At 39.2% G+C, this 19,559-nt stretch overlaps 1 protein-coding gene across 1 annotated transcript in view; it reads right to left on the reverse strand.

Annotated features, from left to right (window-relative positions):
* Window positions 1-9,196: 9,196 nt before the first annotated feature.
* Window positions 9,197-19,559, reverse strand: part of LPGAT1 (lysophosphatidylglycerol acyltransferase 1) — a 66,034-nt gene continuing 55,671 nt past the window's right edge. Inside the window, exons 6-7 of the mRNA XM_026845287.1 lie at window positions 18,895-19,001; window positions 9,197-14,617 (exon numbers count right to left, since the gene is read on the reverse strand). Coding sequence (XP_026701088.1) covers window positions 14,466-14,617; window positions 18,895-19,001 — 259 coding nt within the window. The 3' untranslated portion in view covers window positions 9,197-14,465. The remainder of the gene's footprint in view (window positions 14,618-18,894; window positions 19,002-19,559) is intronic.

Below are 19,559 nucleotides of genomic sequence, written 5' to 3' on the forward strand. Positions count from 1 at the left end.
AATAACCTGCTACATAACCAGAGAAAACTAATAACAGTAACCAGTTTGAAAGATCTTTGAAAATGACAAACATGTCCAGTCCAAAAATCTCAGCAGAGATGTAATAATCCTCTGATTTATACATATCTTTTTGGAGGGGACAGAGTACTCTAACATTTCAGTACTGGAAACTTAAACTGATGATGCAAGTTGGAGGAAAGATACTCAGTGTCCTGAAGGACTGATGTAGCAGAGCCTCCGCAGAACCACAGCAGGCAAGGTAATACTGTCATTCTGCACTGTTCAGGTCATAAGGTATTGAGCAATCCAGGCACAGCTGGTGGCTACGAGCTGTTCTTTCAAAAATGTTCTCCAGCATTCAAATGAAAATTAGAAACAGCAGAAATAGAAATTCTCTCTAGCTGAAGCAGATAACTTCTGGAAGGATTTTACATTTGGGAAATGTTTAGCAGAAACATCATCTTAAAGGAACTGTGGACTTTCCCAAAAGTCAAGACTCTCCTACAGGCTGGACTGTGCAATTATGTTTGTGGCAACCCTTTGTTTGGAGTACAAAGAACAGGCAGTGGCCAGCAAGCAGCACACAGCCTTGTGCACAGCCGAAACCATAATTTTATCCTTCATGATAAACTTCAGTTTCTCCAAGTGCTCTTAAGCTTCTTGTTTTGAACCTAAAACAGGATCCTGGGAATGAAATATCAATCTAAATGCTAAATCACCCATTTTTTAGTATTATGGGGATTCGCTTGACTGAGGAAAGAGCAGCATAATTCAAATCAGACCCAGTTTAGGTTTTGATGACATGAATGCCACATTCTGCTATAGGAAAAATCCTGATCTATGTCTTATCTGAAAAGGTACTAGCCACAAAAGATTAAATTATCAACCATTATTATAAATGCCTATAGGATACCAGGATTCACCTTACTTTCCCAGCTAAGATTAATCACCAGAAAATATTTTGTCCACACCAATGTTTGTACTGCAAATTATTCAACCAGCTCATGTATCACAATGGGGGTGCACTTCATTATCTTTTCAACCCCCTGGAAAAATGTACTGGGATACCAGCATGCACCAGTTTTTTGAATGACATGCCCAAAGAGATGGTGCCCTCTTGAGATCCAGTCATCCTAAAAACACACATAACTGCTCACGTAGGGATAAAAGCAAATTAAGTGTGAAAAAGGAAAAATTTTGTAAAGACAGGAGAAATAGTCACACTTTTCTGAACCTAGCCCTGAAGACACTCAAGGCAGGTATTAAGCTGAGAAACTGCTGGTGCTGGACTTACCCCCTTAACCCAGCATTTATTTTCCAGGTAGGCTGCATTTGCAGAGAGACCCCAGGTGGCAGAAGCAAGCTAGCTTTCTATCCAAATCCTTTTCTAAATGAGATTTAACGATCCTTTAAAAGCTATGAGTTCCCTTTTCTGTCTCTCAAGATGTACAAGTTGTTTTGACTTGCCCACTGATATGTTTTTGTCCTCCTCCAGCTTTTCAGAAATGCAAATGTCTTCCTGGCAAAAAGGAGATACCATCTTCGATGTTTGATTTAATTACTCACAATCGGTGCACAAGGCAGCAGCAAAGAGAGTAAGCAAACCTCAGTGTGGAGCCTTTCCATACAGAGAACATATATTTTGTATAAGCCAACTCCTTATGGAAGCACCTATCCAAGACTCCTGCATGCACCTTATTGCTTGCTCATTAATTTAGTCTTAAGTAACATAGCAACGGGTCTGGAATAACTGAAACCCAACTTCATCTTTGACATGTATTGACAGTGATTTAAGAACATAAGGCCCCATTTCAAAGAAATGTGGGGTGTTTTGTGTTTTTTTTTCTTTTTTAAAAATTGAAATACCACGGTCTTTCTAGGAAGAAAGTCTCTACTATCTTGCATCCTGATTCTGGAAGGTATGGGTGATAAATAAGGCATTTTGGATTCAAAACATTTAATCTCTTCAGAAAAGCACAATGCTTTAAAATTAAATAATTTTCAATTGTTTTTAAGAAACATAATTAAAATCAGTGCAAGCCTAAGTACAATAGGGCACATTACAAAGAGCCAGAAATGGATCCTCAGTTGTAGCTTATTCAGTTGTCAAGTTTAGGCACAGGAGCCTTATTGCTCAAGTTTGTTCTAGTTTACTTTCAGGCTGTATCCCGTAAGGCTGCAATGCGGTGCCGCTGTGGGGCATTCTCTGATCAAGTACCAGATACAGTAATGATGCCACTGACCAATTTACAGATTGGGAATCTCTTACTCCTTACAACTATCAACCATTTTTAAAGAACCCCTGTTTTGCCAATTATTAGGCCTTGCATAGAGGACACAGCCAGCATAAAGATGAACCAATAACCAAATTGTATTTGATACAAAAGGGTCAGCACATGGGTGAGCACTGGGGGTACAAACAAGTCAGATTATATATAATCAATATCAATCCCACTGACCTCAACAACACCACCACCACACGACCAACAATGGGTGGAATAAATGGTGAAATACAGTCTCCCATAGAAGGAATGGGAGACAACCGAGTCAACAAGCCAAACACATAAGTCCAAGGAAGCCACACACTGAATCTCTACACAGCCCACGTTTACAAAAGCCAGACCTGACTGGAGCCCAATCCCAGGGAGGCAGGAGGTCCTTCCCCAACAGGGAACTCTGCACAGTGCATCCACCTCACAGACAGACACTGCCCCTTCCTGCAAGTGGTCCCAGCTTTTATCCCTCAGTGGGACACCTGACCCTTTATAACTTAATGTGGGACACCTGGGACTCATTTCCCTCATGGCTCTCCCTGCAAGGCCGGCCGCACCCTGGAGGGAAGCCTAAGGGTAAACTCATCACCCCTTTGTGAAGGGCTGTGGGAATCACCCATATGTCAACCTTAATTTGGGGCTTGGGGTTGAAACCCCAGCATTTCAAACCCTGATGAAGTTAAAACATTAAATTTATACCCCTTTTGTCAGATTATGACATAGAGGAAGATGGATCAGTTGAAGAGCTGCAGTTTTCTACAGCTCTTTCTTCGTTGTTACTTCTTTTGTCTTTTAACAGTTTTAGCCTTCTTAACCTTCAATAGCAGATGATGCAGCAATTAGAAGTATAATTAACTGTTGTCAAAATGTATTTTCTTTCTCTCCTGACTTGCAAACATCAAGGTATTAAAAAAACCCAAACATCATACTAGATTTCCTAGGTGGGTGCCACACTTGTAGATTACCTTGTCAATGTAACACGTACTTTTAATATCAAGTGAGGTTATTGCCATAACCTGGAGACTTCCACACAGTGCTGCAAAGTGAAGAACTTCTTGTTCCTGCAGTTTTGTTCACTTAGCTATGGCTCTGGCCTATCTTTCTATGCAGTTTATTTCTGACTCATCTTCTGAGCTTACAAAATACAGGATAAAAATAGATTATTGTTCTATCTAAATTCCTATAATCCTTGTGCTCATTAAAAATAAAGTCATGTAACTTAGTTCTTAGTCAGGATTGCACTAATTAGTGCAACTGGCACTTCTGACCTTGTGATATCTGCCCTTAATACACTCAGGTTTGCTGTGCTGCCTGCATTACCATACACAGCATATATAATACCTCCTTACACAGCATATATAATACCTCCTTACACAGCGTATGTAATACCTCCTTATACAACAAAGTGCTGGAGAGATACGTGCAAACCAGAATATAAAGGTCAGGAGCTTTTTGCATAGCAGTATGTATTTTTTCCACTTTCTCACCCTTTGGCTTAACTGAGTATTTGGAATATTTTCATATAATAAATTAAGGGCCACAAATAAAAATGTAAAGCCAGCTTTTCATAGATTCTTTAGGGAAATAGAGCTGTTCCCCAAAGAGCTCCTGACCAGTGGCTCTGGTTCACGGTAGCAGCATGTTGGTTTCTATAAACAACTGCTTAGGTCTCAAAGATTTCAGGGAGATACCAGCAGAAGCTTATTAAACGTAAGCGAGTATTTTTTGGTGTTTTTTTTTAAAGACAGACAGACTAGGATGAAGGAAGTAAATTCCATTGGCTCACTTCACAGAACAGCTTTGTTTTTTTAGTCTTCTTCACTATGCAATAAATTGTGTGTATTTTTGTGCAGATTTTTTTGCTGTAGCTGCTAACATATTTACTGTTTGATTTATATATGTTTCACCGGAGTCAGGAAATCACTAATGGTAAATCCATTAATAAATCTAATCCTCTCACTGTCAAGCTGTATTTAAATAAATATTTAAATAAATTATACTGATAGGAAAATCAGTTCTCCGGATGTTATAATAAAAAGCGGAAGGAACTTAATTATGCAGGTGATGGATCTACCAGAATGAGAACAGCAATTTAAATAGCTCAGAGAAATCCTCAGTCATGGCAGACTGACAGAGGTATATAAACCCAAGAAAGGTAGAGAAAAAAAAGCTACATGAAGGTTTTTTTTTTCTTTAAACCCCTCATAACATAAGAGGAAAGGAAAAACCAATGCAAACTTGGAACATTTATAACGAATGAAGCTTTTTTCTGAAACAAAGTGGATTTCTGAGAGAGCTTATAAATGGCCTGTAGGATTCATTAACCTCCCCAGGCTCAAAATTGTATCAGGACAACAAAACAAAACCGACAGTGAGGTGGCAAACTAAAAGGAAAACAAAATAGGGGTATAAATTTTAGTCGGCCAGGACATAAGCCAGCTTCTAATGGAAGGGTTGGGAAGAAAATTCCTATATATAGCAAGGTTATTCGATGCTTGTCCACTCCAGGGATCCTTACAATTTTCCCTGAGGCATTTGTCCTGGCTATTCTGGGTGTGAGGATAATGGCCTAGATATATCTGGGGCCTGACTCTGTGCAGTTCCTATCATCTGTGTTTACATAATAAAGGAAGGCATTTTAATAGTCACTCCAAATTATTGAGTAGTCTGAAAAATTAGTATTGTATTTGCTACAGAATTAGGGTCTTTGTAAGCCTGAAGCAGAAAACAGAAACATTGTGTTGAAAAAAAAGAAGAATTGGCCATCTAGCTACTATTATTAGAAGTTTCATAGACTTTCAGGCCCCAAACCATCACAACAATTATCTAGTCTGTTTACCTGCATAACGTAGGTCACAGCCTCCCACTGTAATTAGGCTAAACAGTACTTACTTCTATTTCAGCTCTGTAATAAAATACTTAAGACAACAGTTTTGATTTCAAGACTTCAGGGATGGAGAACCAGACACATACCCAAGTTGGGGCTTTCCCCCTTCCTCATTCTGAATTCGGCTACATTCTGCACTGAACTGCTCCGTTGTAAATCTTTTCTTCCAGACTGGAGTCCATGACTGGCAGCACCTGCCAAGTACTCGTACATAAAAGAATTGTATTTTCCTTACTCTTGGATAAACTAAGCCGACTAGACTTTATTCTCTCACTTAGCTAAGTTTTTCCAGATTACCTCTGCCACTTTAATTAGCTCTGTCTGGGGTGTTTTAGGGGTTGGGTCAGTATAGCTTCATTGTGTGTGTCTTGGGGTGAGGGAAGGTTTATTCAATGATTAATGCTAAAAATCAATCTTGATCTAGATCCTTCTCCCAGCACAACTCAGACTTGTGTAAGAGGCACACAGTAGCTGGTGTTACAGGCAACTGTTGGAGACAGTCCTTCCATGCACGTTCTTCTGTCCGCCTAGAAAATACTTAGTTGTCTGCAAAACATACTACTGCTCTGAATGTCAGGTATTAGCTACAGCAGAAACACAAACCCCACACCACACCTTATGAGCAGTACCATGGGGCAACGGCTGGAGTAACAAAACCCCTCAGCTACTTTAAGTGACAACGGAATCAATGTGCAGTATTGGAATAAACAGAAGTGGGAGAAAAATTATTTGCCAGAAATTAATCCAGCATTGGTTAACTGACATTGTTTTAGTAAATATTACTACAGGCTTGTGGGCAATTAACAGAGATTAGTTTTAAGACTCTGCTGGTCTATTAAAATAATATTTATACTTATTTTCATCATCAGTTTTGACTAAGAGACTTTCTGGAAAAACAGCCTCATCCTAATTATAGCATACAAGGTTCAGTTCTGAAGGCTCTTAAAATTCTGCTTGTCAAGTGTAGGCCCTGTAAATCACTGGCTGTGGCATAACAGAGCAGAGCATTGCACGCAAAATGTGCCACTAGTTTTACCAGCTGCCAGGCAGTATTGAGTCAAAGCAGCGGTGAAGAAAAGCCCCCAAGCTATCAATTCTGTTCTACAGATTTTAAGTTTGCCATTTTCAATGCAGGAAAATTACCGTCTCATCCAGTGGAGGGAGTTTTCTTTCTTTTTCAGAAGGATGCACAACATCTAGTGCACTTTAAGACTCCGGTGCAAAAGGACACCCCTATCTACTAGGTTTAGGTTCCTCCCCTTCAAATACTTGCTGATGCGGAAGACCCGATGTGTCAGCCTAAGAGAAACACAGAGATAAGGGAACACAAGAACAATAACAAAAGCATCTTTAGGGTTCTCAAGTGTGGAGAGAGAAGGAAACCCAGCAGCTTCACCTCGGGGAACGCAGGGGCAGGCTGGGGGTTTCCCAGTGCTGCTGTACCTGCCACCTGCTCCTCAGGAAGGGAGATGTGTGCAAGGAAAAGGAACAGGCTTGCTAAGCCAGGCTTGCTGGTGGCAGGTGGGGCGTGACGGAAGTTCACTGGCGTTTAACTGTATCTGAATCAGAAGTTTCAGTTTCCATTTCTTGCGTGATGGAGTCTGCTGCTTCTCCCAGGGAGGAGAGCCAAGGCATGAAAGGGAATGATTCTTCCCTAAAAACCAACAAAGATTGTGTGGCAAGGGAAAGAAAGAAGTTCCAGGGTGTAGCAAGCAGATGAGTTAGCCACAGCTCAGAGCCAGGAGTGTGCAGTTCCACCAAAGACAAGACAGCTGGAAGGAGGAGTGAGCAGCCAGCCACCCCTCAGAGGTGAGGAAAACCCTGCTAAGGGACTGGGCAGCATTTATTTCAACTCAGTCACACCTAGCCTAGAAACAAGGACACTGTGGGGAGAGAAAGACTGGTTTAGAAACTTTTCTCTTCCATCTTGCCTAGCCATTTGGAGTCAATATTCAATGTACGGTCTCACTAATGCTGAAAACAGAAATCCTACTGCCCTCTGCTCCTACTTGGCATATTTGCTCAAAGGATCAAATCTGTCCTTTATTTGTAAGTATTTACTTACAGTGGGAACTCCTATACAGCCAGCAGTTGCCAGTCTCTCTTTTCAATGCCAGTGTATTCTAGGATAATTTCTTTTTGTGATAAACATCTGTTCCTTGTGGCTAGATGACCTTCCTTTTGCTTACTGTCAAACACACTCTTCATTAAGTGATTTGGACTACTCAATGCCTTGTCCTCATAAATAAAAAAATTGGTAGAATAAAGTAATTTGTATTTTATTTCACAGCACTTATGAAAATATTGTACATTGTTGAACAGATCTGCAGAATTATGCTAGTTAACTGTAAATGGGAAATTTTCTCTTCAAAAGCAATTTAGTATAAATCGACCTTGTGTAGTTTTTCTCCTTCAGATCCTCAAGTGAGATTACAAAACCTCAACAATATTTTGTCATACAATAATCAGCCAATCTCATCGAGTTTAGTCTTGTAGTTTTGTTTAGCAAACCCACTGTTGCTTTTTTTCAAAGCCACAGACAGGCCTTACTAAGGTTACCTTATTTACTTATTGCATAGGCCTAGAGTTTGATCTTATTTATCACTGCCGCAATGTCCACCTTCTTTGAACTTTCCCAATTTTCCAAGGTAAACTTAAAAATCTGTACATCACAATCCAGTGTGCTCCTTGCCACCTTTAATGCTCAAAGATCAACTATCCATTCTTGTCAGTCTTTAATACCTGTGCAATAACGTAATTTGTAACAAATCCCACAATTATTCAGCTCTACTAGATGCTAGCACTAGCTGCTCTGAATTTCCTGATGCATCACTTCTGACCTCACAGAGAAGTCTTAAACCAACTGTGTAACGGTACAAAAGCAGACTGACATTAGAAAGAACAATTGACCGAAGAGACCTCTTCTTTATTCCACAGAGAGCCTAAGGACCCAAAATGTAAGTACTAATGGATTTTAGCTATATAATGATACTAACAAAAAAGCTTTTTTCGGGAGGAAATACTGTGATCTCAACAGTAAAGGTAACTACAGCACGTAACACATCTGAGCATCTCAGGCACCTGATTTTGCCCACCCTTCAGACACCCTGTCCGTTGTGAGCCCTATTCTTACAGCTCTGCCCATTACTCTGCAACTTCTTGTAAAGGAAGCTGCCCATTTCCAATCACCCAGAAATGTACTTTATGCCCCATGGGCTAAGTGTGCTATTTTATAGTATATTTGAAGCTCATGGCAGCTCTCAGAGAGGCAAGGGGAGGAGGGAGAGAAACACCTGGAACTGGGACCTAACTGCAGCAACATCCCTGTGCCCTAAGCTAACCTGCAGCAAGCCTTTCATTTCACAGGGTACATTTCACAGGGTGCATTTTTTTCTTAAATCAAGAAGAGATGTTTCTTTGTAAACCGGAGTGAGCACACATGACATTCGTGCACCTTTTTTATGTGCTGCCATCTGCTGAAATTAGTGCTATTTAAAAATGCAGAGCATCCTTTCAGAAAACCCGTGACAGTTACCAGAAGAGGAAAAATACAAGATAGAGTCCTGAGAGATAAAAATTTATTTATATCTGATCAGCATGTCATGATATGGTCACAACTCATACAGCTGACATTCTCATAGCCAAAAGAGGGATGTTTTTTCTTTTAAAAATACATTTTTCTTTCCAGCAGGAAGGATTTTTTAAAACAAACATTTCATACTAGGCAAGAATTAAAAACAATGGCTTTTTCAATATGACAACACAGCTGGTAAGCACTGGATTCCCCCACCAGTGTCTCAATATTCAGATTTCAAGTTTTCCCTCCCACTTTCTCCCTCCCCCTCCCCATTCCCCCCACCCCTCACAGAAAAAAAAACGCACAGGAAAAACAAGACAAAACCCATAAGGGAAACAAAGAGGTAGATGCAACTACAACCATGGCGCTGTTTTGGAAATTGTGCAAGATGTCTTACTATGCTCCACGGAATTCCTTTTTTCACTGTTTGATGTCGCAGTATTACGCACCAGCAGTTGATGGGAAAGGCATCACAGAGCTGAGCGCTACCGTTAGCAAGAGATGCCAGGGCCACAGAATGAACGGTGCTGCTCCACTCGGTATTGCTTTGCCTAGCTGAAGTTGCTTGAAAACAGACCACTCTGTTAAAAAAAATAAATGTATCTCCAAAATGATTACAACCTTGCTCACAAAAAGGTTGGATTCACATCTTTCTAGGACGGTGGCGATCCAGCGTCGATGGGGGCCCAGGTTCTGCTCTTGGTGTGCCCTCAACTCTCAGAATGTGGAGGGGACTCATTGCTATGCAGTGGCCTGCGGAGAAACTCTGCAGCCTGAGCGCCAGCAGAGTTTCCAGTGGGTGCAGGAGTGAGGGAGGGCTGCAGAAGCTGCTTTTCTCTCTCCTCCCTACTGCTCCACTCCTCCCCTTACCACTTCTGGCATAGAAGCATTTGTCTCTGTGCCCTTCCTGGCACAGAGCGTCCACAGAACGCTCTAGTCAACAACCTTACCTACCACAAATTACACTGCAGCTGTATATGGAACCAAACTGTTACTTTGTTATTTGCTGTGGTTTTGGTCAGCACAACAGAGAGTGTGTATCTGTTAGATATAAGCACAATAAATACAACCAAACAAATTCATCTATTAAGGATCAGAAGCACATGAAATAATCTTGGAAAAAATCAACTTTATTTTTGCCACACACACACAAAAAAAAAAAAAAAAAAAAAAAAAAAAAGAAAAAAAGGAAAAGACACCTAAATAATCTCTGTAGAGAAGTGCTGCTTCTGGTATCTGTCTACATTTCTGAAAGACACCTTGGCTGCTGGAAATATTTGATAAAAAAATCCAATTAAATAAATTCAGTAAAATAATTCCAAACATGACCAGACCCTTGCAAAATCATCGAGTCTCTACAGGTTTCTGCATCCATTTTATCACACAAAACAAAAATGCAGGTAACACAGGAGGGAAGGAGAAATTGGAGGTGAAAATAATTGGTATTAAGAAAACTAATTTTTATCATACAAAATGAACACCAATATAGAGTAATTTTAAAGAAATAACTCACTTTAATAGGACAGTTCTTCAATGAATAATTACTTCTTTATCCAATGATAAAATAAAAAGGTTTAACTTTAAAATGCATAGAATCCTTTTAAAGACTTCTTTTGCATCACAGCCAGGTAGTCTACAGTTTTTACAGTGAAAAAATAAAGCTGCTGAGAAGTGTTCATAATGTATGCAGACATTTTAAACCACAGTACGGTTTCAATTTTGCTCTTCCAATTGTTCTGTTTTTAAAAAAAGTGTAAAAACTATCAAATATGCAATTTTGCAAAATAACCCTTTATTTCATATGGCTCCATTATTTCCAAACAATACAGTACCCCAGATGTATAATTATTTTGCGTGATTGTATTAAATCACCACAAAATCTCCAGCTGACTATCAAGAGAATGCATCCAACCCTGGTCTCATGATTTGGAAATCCCAGTTTTAAGTACCTTTGGTCCCAAAAATTTTATGTCAAGGCAAAGCGGAGCAGTTGAATCCTGTCACACACAGTGATCGGTATCTGTATTATCTTCTACAAACAGGTGAAAAAAGTTAACAGCACTTTATGGCAGTGTCAGACAAAAAAAAAAGTTACATCATTTGCAAAACAAGTGAATAATGAACAGTACCCACAGTGATCATTGTAGTTGTACTGCAATTAGACGCATCTTATTTTTGATGCTGGGGGTGGAGGAGGGAGAATGAAGCTTTTAATTTTCCAGTGAAATCTTGCTTTTCAAAATTTGGTGAGAGCAAGCTAAAAAAAAAAAAATCCCTCCTGCAAGGGACATCATAGTTGCAATTCTTGGCAGAACCGTACGCAGAGTCCAAGAGACCCCATAAGGAAGGGGCCCTCACCAGCAGGCACTGAAGGAAATGCTGTTCATTGCGAACTGGCCGATACGCTTCATGTCATGGGACTCAAAGAGCAGTAACGCCAAGCCATTGGGACTTACAGCGTTTCAATTGTAACAACTTTTTAATGAACAATTAAACATAGAAACATACAGATGTTTTGTGTGCAACCCTGGCAGAGAACCATCTTTATTTGCAAAACACTCCAATCGCTGTGTTCTCGCTTCTGTGCGCAACAGCTTTGAGTGAAGTGTTTTTTCTGTGAATTTTTCATTCTTTATCACTTTATACATTCTGCCATTATACTTCTAATATAAATTCAAAGTGATAGCAATAAACCATTTTGTGATTAACATGATTCCACTTACATCCTTTTCTATCAAACGCATTTTGAACTCTTCAGAAGAAGCAGCCCACGGATGGCGCAGCAACATGCCAACTAGGTCTGTAACGCTGCCCAACTGCCAGAAGGTAGAACCCAACCACAACTGACAGGAACTGACGTGTTACACACTAGCCTGCTAAGCTCCAGTCTTGACCAGCATGGTATTTTTAGCACAGAATTTCCTATCTATTGTATCCATTTTATGTTCTTCGCTTAATAGAAAAACTTGCCTAATTTATTCTCTTTCACGAAGCAGCATCCAAGTTCATGCTGGCAGGGTACTTCAAAGTTTCCTAACAACGGTTTCATTCCACTGTTGTCTACAGCAACTCAGCCGTAAGGAGACACACCGTCAGGCTCTCTTCACGTTTTCCAGTGCAGGCAGAAAAGAAGCCTAAGACCAAATACTATTTGCTCACCTGACCGAAACAACAATCAGTGCTTGAAAACAAATGTCTCGCAATAGTAAGAACTACAGAGGAACAAACTGAAAATGAACAGGACCAGATAAATCAAATGATTATCTGAAACATTATTGCGCATTACTGATTTCTTTAGGCAGCATGTGAACACTCACTATTGACTGCAATCCACTGGAAAAAAACCCAAACACCTACATTTGAAAAAAACAATAGGTTCTTACGTGGAGTTCACAGGGTCTATCTATAAAGAACAATCTCCTGATGTGAGTTACTGCTGTGCAATCTACTTATATAAACTTCCCTTTTTATATCATTCCAGTCTGTCCTAGCTCAAACTAAAACCAGCTCTACTATGGGCATCTCTGTGGTTCTGATCAAACCACGCACTGGAGGACAGAAATAAGTAACATGCCATCTGCATTTTGCAGTCTGGAGAGTCCACTGACACCCACCTGCAGCAGACATTACCACTTACACGGTAACGGCACGGTGCTCACCCCCAACACCCTCCTGTAAAATGGCAGATTAAATACATTCATTCTATCAGCTGTACTTTAGCAAGAGCAGCAGGAAAAAAAAGTACTCCCAAGACTGCCTCCCCTTCAGGGCATAGCTCTTTTTAAATGGATCTTATGTTACACCAGAATTCAGGTGTGTGACTGGGTGCAGAGAGACGGGATTTAGAAACAGTATCTTGCCTAAAACATGAAGCTGCAGGCAAACGGCGTCTTTTGCCTCCCAGCTGAAGTGGTTCTTTTAAGTCAATGAACGGACTCATAGCTCCGGGGAACCTCCTACCCTTTGCAGCCCTCCCCACTGAGCTCCCTTAGGATAACACTGATGCTTCTGGGGAGGGTAGGGGGGGCATCTTTGAGAAGGTATTTTTCCATTAAGTTGGGGAAATTGGTATTGCCTCCTATTTTGGTAGGCTCTTAGCTCCTGCCCAAAGGGAACACTGGCTGGGTTTTGTATTCTGCACACCACCCACTGTGATTCACGTAGCAGGAGAGGGAAGAGAGAAGGGGGATCAATATTGGTAACTCAGAGCCAAAACTATGGAAGGCTTACTTTGTTCTCAGTAAAATTACTCTGTAAGAGGCAGTATGCCAACATCTGAAGTTCTGGCTATCGTGCTTGTATTTAGAGAGATTAGTTTTATTTTAGGAACAGCTCTCTCAAATCTGCATATAATCACATAAACACAATGCCAACTAGACCATACATCACTGACAGCCTTTCAAAAGTATCCTACATTACACATCTGAAAGTGCCTTCTGTTACACACTTAGCCTTTAAATTTAACCCATCCTTCTTCCAGTAACATTTTAGCATGAGTGAGCTAATTAATACTGCCCTCCATGTAGTTAATTCAGAGTATTTACCATACTTTTTTTTTCAGTAGCAGTATCTTCATATCAATTTATGACAGCAATTATATCTATTCTTTCTTTTTAAGAAACTAGTTTTTCTTCTATTATTCCTTAGCAAAAAGATGGTTGGCATTAAATTATTTAAACTCTCCCACAAGTATATTTAGCACTGTTGCAACTAGCGGGGGAGAAAAAGGCCTCTATAAACCACTCAAAGGTCACCTTGGTTGGACTGCAGTATACAAAATACGAAGGTAGCTAAAAAATCACCAGCAGCACCAGCAGACCTTCAGAAACAGCTAGAATTGCTCTGGCTTCCAACGCATGACAAATAAAGCTTTCCCCTATTCCCTAAGTTTTATGTCTTTCCTTCACTGTATTTTCACCCTTAAAAGTGCATTCTGAAAATGATAATGATCATTGAGATGCATTCTGAACAGAACAGGAAAACAAACCAAGTGACTTTATATTTTCCAAGTTTCCTCAGAATACGAGATACTGGTAGCACATGGGATTCAGAGAGCTGATGGTGAGCCCACAGCAGGGATGGGCTGATTCATCACACGTGGATAGCTCCTACTCACACAATGATGCTGCAATGCTTTTTTGAGGACTGAGTCCTCACAAAACACACCTGACACTGGATCTTATTTGGGTCTTGGGTTTAGATCAATGTGTCTAATACAACAACTGCTGACTGCGTAGCTGCAAAGATACCACCACCAGCTCTGTCGAGTATCTTTGACTCCAGCACAATGAGTTGCAATAAAGTACAAGTTGTGCAAATAAGGAACCTCTACCACACCAATGCTGTACAGACTACTGAAGAGACAAGTTGCTGAGTTTTCTGAGCTCTAACTACAATGCCAAGAAATACTTGTGGTGACAGAGCTTTCTTGTCACAGACATTCTTCTACGGTGGTTGTACGATTGCACCTTTTGTCCAAATGCTGAATTTTCTTAAGTGTGGGTGAGAGTATACATTTTTAAAAATACAGACAATTCTTAAAATAATACATCATCAGGTCACTATGTTACTGATCTTCACTTTTAGCGGAGTTTAAAATTTCCCCAAAGAGAGGTAAGAGTCCATCCAGTATTTTCTTTTACTCTTGAATATTCACATTTGCACAGACAACATGATACTCATTTGCAAGAGCCTGGATTCCCACTGTGTCCTCAGGTCCCAGCCATTTTTAAAATAGGCAATGATAAAAATACTGAAAGATGCAGTACCACATACCGCCTGACAAAAATGCAAGTGATTGTATGCCGACTAGCCACAGGTTACTGAGGGTCATCTCCCGAGAAATAGCTTTTGTTTGACCCTGTAGTGGAGGAAAAGCTCCTAAAAGAGAAAAGAAAACACATTTAATGCTTCTGCAGCAGGAACGATAGCCTTAATTCACGATTCCTTATCATCACTGTTTGTTCCAGCACCAGTGCCCACAAATGATTAATTTGTTACTCCTGTATTATGTCGTTAAACTTTCAAAAGATTCTCTGGCATTATCAGTTATCTTCAATTAAAAACCAAAACCAACCAACCTTAACTACTGAGTACAACTTTCACTCTATTTGGACATAAACTTTTAAGCATTCGTTAAAGCAGCCACCCTCACTGTATTCAACCTTTTCAGAGAGATCTGACTATCATTTAAGTTTCCTGTGTTATTTTTATTTGAAGCTCTATGACCAAATTGAATGGATTCCACATTAAACTCTACAGCTGCTGGGTAATGATTTTATATACTGCAAAGAAGCAACACACATACATTCTCGAGGTTCCTCTTGAAAATATATACATACACATTTTTTTTGTTTTAAACAACAGTTTCCATGTGTTGTTTGAACATTCACTGGCCAGTCTGTCATGTAGACTAAGGAAACATTGTAATTTGCCCTGTACTTCTCCAGAAAGATTTTACTGAAATGCCTATTTAGATGAGAAAGATTGACAGGAGATAAAGCCGACACAATTAAAAGATTACTTTTTCCCTATTTTCACATTTCTTGACTTACAACACTAAATTAAATGTGTCTGAATACATCAGAGCTTTATGATCACAAGCAAATTGTTTGCATATATTTACATGAGCATATTAAATAATCTGTGTTACATTTTACTGAGATGCACAAAACCTAGATGATATGAACCACTTTTGTTGTTGTTAATCCTGAGCATTGGATATAAAAACTCTGAATGTACCAGAGAAGATGATGTACTTGCTGCTGCACTGTGGAGTCTCAACTACTCATAGAACAAGAGATGAATGATTCAAAGAGTAAAGATATAGCAGTGTCGATTTTTAATCTTAGAAACCACACAATTTGAGCAATTAAATATCATCAGCAGCTTCTCTCTGCTTCACATCTGCAATCACCAGAGGAATTGTAATCAAGCACTGAAGACAAAGCTTTTCTTCCTGTATGAATGCTCTTAAATTAAAAAAAAAAAACCCACCAACAAACCTATTAAAAAAAATCATCCTCTCCCTGACAGGTATTTTCACACATGGGCAGGTTTGCCACACCATTTACTCCCCAGTAATTTTCACTGTTCAGTTTCTATTTGACCACTCTATGCCTCTATGCTACAGTTGTTCTTCCACGGCCTATTTCTTTTCCTGTACCAACACTGACCTTTGGTTTAAATAACTTTCCTTTTTCCTTGCTACAGATAGCAACTGTCTCTTTCCCCTCTCCCAAGCCAACCTGTGTCTTGGAAAGAAAACGATCCTTCATTTTCCTAGCTGAGACAAGCCAAGCACTTTTAATTGTCCTTCACAGAAATGACTCCTTCTTCCCCTTAATCATCTTAGCACCTGTTATCTGTCCCTCTTGCCCACTCAATTCATATTTCTTGAACAGGGACGATGGACCTGTATGCAGAATTTCCAGGTGAGGTTTCAGATGTGGCACAAGAAAGAGTATTCCTGTAGCACTGGTGAAAACCCTCTCCTGTCGCCCTGTAGGGTGACATGGCTGACTTTTTTAGTTACAACACACCAGTTGGCTTATGATCAGAGCAAATGACGAGCATGAAGACTTCAGTACACAATTACTCATTTCCAACTGATAAGCTCCTAGCTTACAGGGTTTTTTTTAAATTAGTCTCCAAGTGCTTCTGTCCTGCTAAATGTAATCTCATTTGTGTTACTGCAGCATTCAAGGTTATCCTGCTGAAGACTTCAAAGAAATCACGAACTTGTCCAAGCTTTCCACTAGCTGCTAAAATAGGAGTCTTTGTGTTGCTTATATGTACAGATATTAACTGTAAACAGTTTTAATTTTATAAATGAAATGTGTAAAATGCACCCATAAGAAAGGATGGGACAGTTTCGTTTCCAAGTTTTAGAGAGACGCTTTGTTTAATTTTAAGAGGTCTAATGTTACAGGTTTTTCCCAGATCAATTACAGTTCTTAACACTTTGGAATATAGGAGAAGGGAAAAGAGAGTTTTAGGCTTTGTTTCTTCCTCTTCCCAAATAAAAATAAGCCAAAAGAATGTACTCGTACTGATGATATTGTCAATGCAAACTTTTAAAGTTTCACATAGCATCAAGTATTACTCCAGCTTTATGAAGTAAGCTTTATGAACGAAGTTCCTAAGCAGTTTTTGTTTTTTGTTTTTTTTTTTTTTAAAAAAGCCTAAACAAACCAAATGCTGAAACAGCCCCTAGTCTTCCAAACACACCAACCTGAGACTATGTAATGCATCAATACAAAGTTGGCTCTTGAGCAGCTTTAGGGGGGAAGGATTCCCTTCACATTATGTCTCTGGACTTTTCCAGGGGCTTTCCCACAACTGCAGCAGCACTTTTCCAGTAAGACAACAAAAGTAATTCAAGCAAGCTCTCAACTGGCATAAATGGTAATAACTTTCAATTAGGCTATTTCATGCCTAATAAGGTCCTATGTCATAGCAGTTGTATTTAAAACATCTTATTAATTCATACTGATTAGACTGGCAAATTATAACCAATTATCCTATTTTGGGAGCACATTTCAATGAATAAATCTGATTATATTCATTACACACTGAAATTCTCGTCTAGTTAGATTTTTGGGTATGACTTATTTTAATGGTATTTGTGAAATAATGTCTTGGCAACAAGAATTCTTTACCTCCTATTGGCTACACTTGTAGTTTTAAACAGATTCACAAAATTATTTGTCTAATAAAGACCAATATATGTATTTGGATGTGATTTATATAGCAGGGTCTGTCTTTTGCCATCGGTGATGGCTGAGCGACAGCAGTATTTCATGAAACAAAATACAACTCTGGGTTGTTAAAGAATCCTATTAATCTTTTTTAAGCACTACAATTGATAAATTAAGCACTCAAAATCCAATGAAAGCAGTGTTTGCAATAAATCATCTAACAAAAGTACTGTCTTTGTTAGTCACTCTGCAATATAAAACTCAGTTGATTCAAGAGACTGAATGTTCTCCCCCCCTCAACAACTGTGATACTTGCTAAAGAAGAGATTATTTTTCTTCAGAGACAAGTTGCATCATTTCATCTGGAGTCTTTCAACTCGGTCTATGTTTGATAAACTTCCTTTCCTATACGTCAGAATAAAACTCTATTTTTTCCTCTCTGGATTTTCTTTTTCTCTTCTATTATGATGAATTCCTCTGTTTCATATTCTGAACACACCCACACCCCTCCTGGAGGGTGGATGACATACTTCAGTATCAACTGGATGGAAAAAAAAAGAGCCTTGAAGAAACACTTCTCCGGCTATAGTTTCAAAGCTATATCCTATCTACCTGTTAAGAGCTATATCAGTATCTACCTGACATTTTAAATCATGTTTGCCATTATCCCTTCAGTAACGTTATTAATGTCCTAAATTTATTTAGATTCCTCTTATCCATTGACACTGAAAGCATATTATGACAGTTGTGATCCTCAGTACCTTGCAGCAAGGGGGCCAGTACTGACAGCACAGGGCTCCAGATCAAGATTCCATAGACTTTATGCTATGTCATTCTTACAGATCCTTCCAATCACAGCATCTTTCTGTGTAGCCTAACAGGAAACAGAAGAGGACTATGGTTTTGGATTAGACCTGCAGGCTACTTAGATTAGTTTTCTCTAACAGTATAAGCGCTAAATAGCTGCACTAGGCAGATAAAATAACCTGCTTCACATCAGACTCCCATCCAGAGTCTTTCTTAATCTCTTTTAGTCAAGAACTTGCTCATTCTAAATTCCAAAGATTTTATTTCCCCTCCAAACTTCACATAAGCTCCGAATACTTCTACTATGCATGTAAATGTTTACTACCTCTTTTCATCTTGCTAAATTATTCCACTCAATGAAACCCCATGGCAGCAAGTTTCACAGCTGAACTATATGTTATTGCAGAAAAAAGAGGATTTCCTTAGATATGTTTTGAATGTGCCAGCTGCCAAACGTCATCCTTTTCTAATGTTACCCAGGCAATTTATTTTTCCTAGATCCTTTTTTAATCAAACTTTTTGCCACATAAAATGTAGTAATAATTGTATCTACTGTATTCATGTGAAGAATATATATGAGTTCTTAAACCACTCTGAAATCCTTGAAAGACACTAAGAAAGCACAATTCTCTTTGCTAGGCGTCATCCTACCGGTTTCATAGAAATGTGTCAAGAGATCCTCCTTTTCAATGAATCGTTGATATAGCCAGTGTGTAAGAGCTTCAGGCTCTGCAGGTACATCTTTAACTGGAAAAATCCTACCAAAAAAGAAACATAAATTAAACCTAGGAAATGCATTCCGTATGAGAAGAACAGAGCTCTTCCCTTCTGCCCCAGTCCACCCCAAAACAGATTTATAGCAAACTCTTGTTCTCTAACTGCATGGTTCATTCTCTCTGTGATTCACAGATCACATAAGTATTAAGGATACAAAACTGGAACATTCCAGGTTACCAGCTAGATGCACACAGAAGACATCGGCATTATTAGCTTTTATCAAATGCTGTAGTACAGCATTTGATAAAGGCTACTAAGTTGCTGGGGTCTCTTTAAATAGAATACCACCACACTATATTACTATCCTTTAAAAAACACAAACCAAGAAGCAATGAAGTTTATGTACTGAAACAGAAATAAAGACTGAGAAGGTTCATCCACAGTTTTGAAGAAACAGTCCTTCAACCAGCAGAAGCCTCATAATGACATCACTACTTACCAACAGCAATTCTGTGTCCCAGAAAACAAGCTCTCTGTGCTTTTCAAAGGATGCCGGCATCTTTGTTTGAAATTTCTAAGGCAGGTTTTACACTGAAAAC

The sequence above is a fragment of the Athene cunicularia genome, assembly GCF_003259725.1.
Source record: "Athene cunicularia isolate RWA chromosome 3 unlocalized genomic scaffold, athCun1 chr3_part1, whole genome shotgun sequence".
Taxonomy (NCBI): domain Eukaryota; kingdom Metazoa; phylum Chordata; class Aves; order Strigiformes; family Strigidae; genus Athene; species Athene cunicularia.